The sequence below is a fragment of the Phyllobates terribilis genome, unplaced genomic scaffold (genome assembly GCF_046119375.1).
Source record: "Phyllobates terribilis strain yellow unplaced genomic scaffold, ASM4611937v1 Scaffold_14__1_contigs__length_39327217, whole genome shotgun sequence".
NCBI classification, from domain to species: domain Eukaryota; kingdom Metazoa; phylum Chordata; class Amphibia; order Anura; family Dendrobatidae; genus Phyllobates; species Phyllobates terribilis.
Genome location: NW_027362774.1, coordinates 8,765,034 through 8,771,033, shown reverse-complemented (window position 1 = coordinate 8,771,033; position 6,000 = coordinate 8,765,034). Strand labels below are relative to the sequence as shown.

At 36.8% G+C, this 6,000-nt stretch overlaps 1 protein-coding gene across 11 annotated transcripts in view; it reads right to left on the bottom strand.

The window, feature by feature from the left end:
• Nucleotides 1-487: 487 nt before the first annotated feature.
• ZNF536 (zinc finger protein 536) overlaps nt 488-6,000 on the bottom strand; it is an 809,539-nt gene continuing 804,026 nt past the window's right edge. For 8 of the 11 annotated variants that reach the window (XM_073659657.1, XM_073659662.1, XM_073659659.1 and 5 more), the window contains one exon: nt 493-3,404. In XM_073659657.1, the coding sequence (XP_073515758.1) occupies nt 3,166-3,404 (239 nt within the window). In that variant the 3' untranslated portion in view covers nt 493-3,165. Of the gene's footprint in view, nt 3,405-6,000 lie in introns of all 11 variants that reach the window. The other 3 variants (XM_073659664.1, XM_073659661.1, XM_073659666.1) reach the window with 3 other exon arrangements.

The following is a 6,000-nucleotide window of genomic DNA, read 5'->3' as shown; positions in this document are numbered from 1 at the left end:
GCATCCGTATTTGCTCCGTTTTTAGTAGATCCAGTTTTTTTTCAATACTGGATCCATTACAAATAGATGACAACTAGACATGTGAACAGAGCCTTAGACACCCCTATCGTGATGTCCCAATTTTTCTTTAGTAAATGCCATTTAAAAAACGATATTTGATTTTCTAGTAGCCCCTTTTTAATGGCAGAAATTTCGAAACAACGGTAAAACAACAAATAAAAAGTTCTGCTCGGAACGGTCAGTAAGTAATAAAACTGTTGTTTTAGTTTGGTCTTCAGAGGTAGAGGTTTTATTGCGTAAACCACAGAATAAACTGTACTGCTTCAAAGACATTTTATTCTAATAAGAGAAAATAAAACAGTCATTGCTGAAAAAAAAAACAAAAACAAAAAAAAAAACAATGTAATACTTTTTGTACCAGAATAAAGTTATGTCAACTGATGTATCTCTTAATAAATAATGACCAAGAATAAAAGTTAAATACAAAGTCCTCTACTCGTTACAAGCATAGCAACAGATGCCTCTACTCTATCATTCTCCGATATTCTCCAAGATGGAAAAAAAAAATGTTCATTTCTCTGCGTAGGAAATGTAGACAATATTATTATGACCAGAACTACAGACAACAGGCATTACAGAGGGAAAAAAACATGACATGTTTATATATGAAGAGCATAATAATGTTCAGAAACTGACAATGTATCACTGCCGCTGTCACTTGCCAGGACTACAATTTACAAATGATCTTCTGGAAAAAAAAAAAAAAAGAAGAAAGTCTCTGTCGAACCAGAATGTGGGGACGGCAAGAATGATTACACGGGGGGGGCGGTAGCACTGGACTATGGGCTCAACATACACGCATGTCACAAGTAACAGGGGATGTATCCAGTGTCTCAAACAAAATTATTGCCTGTCTTTATCTGAAAATTCTCAAAGGACACAAAAAATACTGAAGTAGATAAAAAAGTGCAAGAAATGGAATGTTGTTTTTTTTTTGTTTTTTTTAACATTTTGTTTCATTTTTTTTTTCTTTTTCTGCTAATATATTGAAGGCAGCGGCGCAAACACACAAAGCAAGCGACTGACATCGTCACCAAACACAGTAGTGCACTTAAAATCCTAAAGCTTACTACAATAAAAAAAAAAAAACTTTCAATTTATTTTAATCCTTTTTTTTTTTTAGGATTTCTGCATTTTTTTTTTTTCACGACTCGATATATAAGTAAGGCAGTGAGAACTATAGTGGAAATTAAAAAAAAAGGAAACCGAGTAAGCAGCTTGCTCTATGTGAAGCGAGTCCATTACATTATGACCTCCCTGGAAAAAAAAAAATTCACTAGGGTGTCTTTTCTTTCAGGCAGTATATGTAAATTGTACTCTTCAATCTCCTGAGATATGTTTCCAGTCTCAGAGCAGAGCATACAGAATTCTATTTACATTGATTGCAGTTCAGTACTTTTCCAAAACTGCTTTAGGCAGAGTTAAAAGTTTTTTTTGTTTCCGCTTTTTTTTTTTTTTTAAGGCTGTTGGGATGAACACCCTGCTCTCAGCCTTCTCGAGAAAACTCTGTTCTACCGAGTCATCTCTTTATTATTATTTTCAAGACATTCCTGCAGTAGTTCTAACAGTTTTAATACAAAGCACCAGTTTTGTTTGTCTTACCAAAGAGCGTAATTAAAATCTGAAGAGCTGCGACTGAATCCTTTTTAATTAAAACGCAACAATAAGAAACTCGAATAATTGTAACGGAAGAATGAAAAAATAAAGACAAACAATGAGAAAAAAAAATAACTAAAATTTGCAAAAATAGAAACTATTTTTGAACAATTCCCAACGTTCCGCTAGAGACGAAAACTTTTTTTTTACATAGTTTAGGATTATGTCTAAACCAGTTTTGACTCTTTCCGAAAGTAAATAAAAGAAAAGAAAATTAAATATTTCTCTAGTATTTCAACTTAATTGTAAAGATATAAAATAAAAAGTTTTTAGGTAAAAAAAAAATGAATGCAAAGTGCTGAAAAAAGGACAGTGGATCACAACGTTCCGCTAGAGACTAAAACTTTTTTTTACATAGTTTAGGATTAAGTCTAAACCAGTTTTGACTCTTTCCGAAAGTAAAAAAAAAGAAAACAAAAGTAAAATATTTCTCTAGTATTTCAACTTAATTGTAAAGATATAAAATAAAAAGTTTTTAGATAAAAAAAAAAAAATGAATGCAAAGTGCTGAATAAAGGACAGTGGATCACAACGTTCCGCTAGAGACTAAAACTTTTTTTTACATAGTTTGAAATTATGTCTAAGCCAGTTTTGACTCTTTCCGAAAGTAAATAAAAGAAAACAAAAGTAAAATATTTCTCTAGTATTTCAACTTAATTGTAAAGATATAAAATAAAAAGTTTTTAGATTAAAAAAAAAAAAAAAAAATGAAGGCAAAGTGCTAGAAAAGGCCAGTGGATTAGACCGCGTGTGGTTCTCTACTGCGGATTGTGCGAATCTTCAGAATTGTTTGTTTGGCTGAATCTGAAGAGAGACAGAAAATGGAATATTGTATTATGTTTTTTTTTTTTCCTTTCCAATATACTGTAGGTCAGTCGTGACCTCAACTTGTGGGCTGTCTTAGATTTCTCTTACAGTGCGGTTGTAACACCACTTCGATTGATTTCTTCCCTGTAATGACAGCTCCAGTCAGACTGGCACCATGGCAATCTACCAACTCATCTCATTACTATGCTCGGATAATGACAGAAGCTGGTGTCATATTATAAAGGTGTTTTCGACGATGAAAACACAGTGCCCCTCCCTTGTCTCTCTTTCTCTCTTCTTCAAGGCAGCGTTGAATCATTTAGACAGTATCATTTTTCTGATAAAAGCATTTTTGCATTGGACAAACATTACTCAAAAAGTCTTATGATGCCACACCGGTCCTCTGGAGAGATATATATATATATATATATATATATATATATATATATATATATATATTCCAAATTACATGGTTTGGAAGTTTTTTGTAGCTAGGTAACAGTCCCGCAGCCATTTCGTAAAAGGCGAGGGAAGCGGGTTTGTAGGTTGTGACATTCAAAGTCTCCTGCTTTCCCATCCCACTATGAATAACGGACCAACAAAAGTCATATTGCAATATACAGATTGACTTGATCCCACAGGTTAATCCTGAGGGTTACTGCCTTCTGCTGGAAGTTGCGTAGAACTCCCAGGTTTGGGAGATACTAGTTCTTCAGAATTCCCAACAGTCTCCGTTGGGTCAACCCTGGAGCGCTTGAACCTTCGGTCTGGGTATTGACTGTTGTCGAAAGGCATTCGATGGACACATAGAACGTGGGTCTTCAGATTTCCCTTTTGAGAGGCACTGTATGGGCAGTATCTGCACTGAAAAGGCCGTTGACCTGTGGGAAGAAACAAAATGAATGTTAAATTAAAGTATAATCAATATGTAGAGATGTACATCGTACCTGTTGTTTCAGGTGACATGTTGAGTGGGTACATGAGGAATAACACTGTTTCTGGCCATTATAGCCTCCCATACAGGCTTTATTTCTAACTTTCAGTTGTCTCCCAGCTAGTGGGTGCAGACTAACAGAAAAAAAACAGCCTTACCAATTCCAGGTCAGATTACCAATGCACTAGCTGGATGCAGGAGATCCCCATGATAAAGGCGGGGGCAGTACGGGTGCAAAATTCTGATCTAGCACCCACTCACAAATCTACCAATTCATGGAGGGGGGGTGGTTGCCTAGTATTAAAAAATGCATGCAGATGAAGCTTGGATAGGGCGTCAGTCACACAGATACAGCTATATCTTTCCCATACACTGACACAAGACATGAGGGATTCTTCCTTGCCAGTCTCTATATAGCAGATGTTCAAAAGCAGTAATGAGCAGTGTAACTGTGAATGCAGCTCTTAAACACTTAATAAAAAGCAGAAGTGTATCTGTGCCTCCACCCTCCCCTCTCCACAGACTTCAATTGGCAGCTGTAGTCTGATCTCTCAGTGAACTGGCTGTCCATCTTGTTTTGAACAAGATGGATTTAGTTTGAGGACACGTTCACACATTCAGTATTTGGTCAGTATTTTACATTAGTATTTGTTAGCCAATACCAGGAGTAGAGAAAAAATGCAGAAGTGGTGACGTGTTTCTATGATACTTTTCCTCTGATTGTTCCACTCCTGGTTTTGGCTTACAAATACTGATGTAAAATACTGACCAAATACTGAACGTTTGAATGTGACCTTAAATAGAGAATTATGAATTTAGGAGGCAAAGGAGTAGAAAAGTGTTTCATAAGTGGAGAAAGAAGTATATTTCCATGATAAAATAATGGAAAGGAAACTGCAGTATTTGGATGAAATGCATGCAAACACAAGAGAGCATATAAAATCCATGCAGATGTTACTCTTACACTACATGTTCAGTATTTGGTCAGTATTTTACATCAGTATTTGTAAGCCAAAATCAGGAGTGGAACAATAGGAGGAAAATGATAATAGAAACACATCACCACTTATGCATTTTTCATCCACTCCTAGTTTTGGCTTACTAATACTGATGTGAAATACTGACCAAATACTGAACGTGTGAACGTGGCCTCAAGCTAAATCCATCTTATTCAAAACAAGATGGACTGCCAGTTCACTGAGGGATCAGACTACAGCTGCCTATTGTAGTCTGTAGTCTGTCTGAGAGGGGAGGGGTGGAGGCACAGACACACAGATGGTGCTGCTACTTTTTATTAAGTGTTTAAGAGCAGGATTCACAGTTACACTGCTCATTACTGTTTTTGAACATCTGCTCATTTGAACAGGAATTAAGTGAAACACTGAACGTGTGAACGTGGCTTTAGGCTTCAGTATTTGGTCAGTATGTTACTTAATTCCTGTTCAAATGAATAAAGAATCCACAGCAAAAATGAAAACTTAGTCCGGCCACTCTGAAGATGTGCCCAACTTATTGCACCCTGTGTTGTGGGTTTGGGGCAACTTGCTACAAGTTAGACACAAGTTAGAAGGGAAACCCTACAATAAAATGCTTCATCCGGAGAGTCTTTCCTGTATCATTAGCAATCACGTAAGATCTAGAACATAAGCAAATGTCTGATAATGACATGAATACAGATGAGGAACATTTTCTGAAAGAGTCCCCCGAGTGAGCCTTATCCAAAACAATTTCACCTGACAGCCCTATTTAGAAAATGGGGCACATTGCTAATTACAAAGGCATCTTCAGTTTCTTAAATGAGGAATAGGAAACGAAACTTTGCACTGATTTTTAATAAGACACAAGAGATTTTCTCGAATAAGCCTCAAGGTCCAGTAAAATGCTAAAGACATCAAGACATACATTATTAAAATGTCAGGCATTTCTACTGGGCTGTACAGATATGATTCTAAGGAAGGAAATATGCCAGCTCTTGTTGGCTACATATCATGCGATAATGCAGCAAGTTGGCCGAAATCTTTGTGATTGTTACCCTGGAATGATGTCCATGTCACATCAAGATGACCACAATGGACATTGGTAAAGGCAGTAGATACTAAATACGTGTCAATGAGGTTTTGCTGTATTTAGCGGGCGTAAAATTGTATCTGGTGATGAATGAGCAATTGTTTGTCTGCTGATCATTGACATTCAGGAGCCTGTGATAAATGGCCTGAAGAATTAAGTGCTTACATTCTCATTTCCTGCAACCACCACTAGGGGGAGCTTGTTGGATTGTATTTTATTATTTATTTCAGATTAGTTCTCATTAGCAGGAGAGTAATGATCACGGTTAAAGTGGCTGCAACTGTGAGGGGATAAAGGCCTGGAATACTGAAGACCTGATTGTCACGGGTGTGTCGTGTGTGACAGACAGTCATTCTGGATCCGGCTGTAGAAGGTCTTTGCGCTTGGCATTGCAGACACCTTCTTGATCCTTTCACCATCCTTCCCTCTCTAGGACCCAGCAGTGAGCTCCACTTTCTGCTGCTAATTAACACACC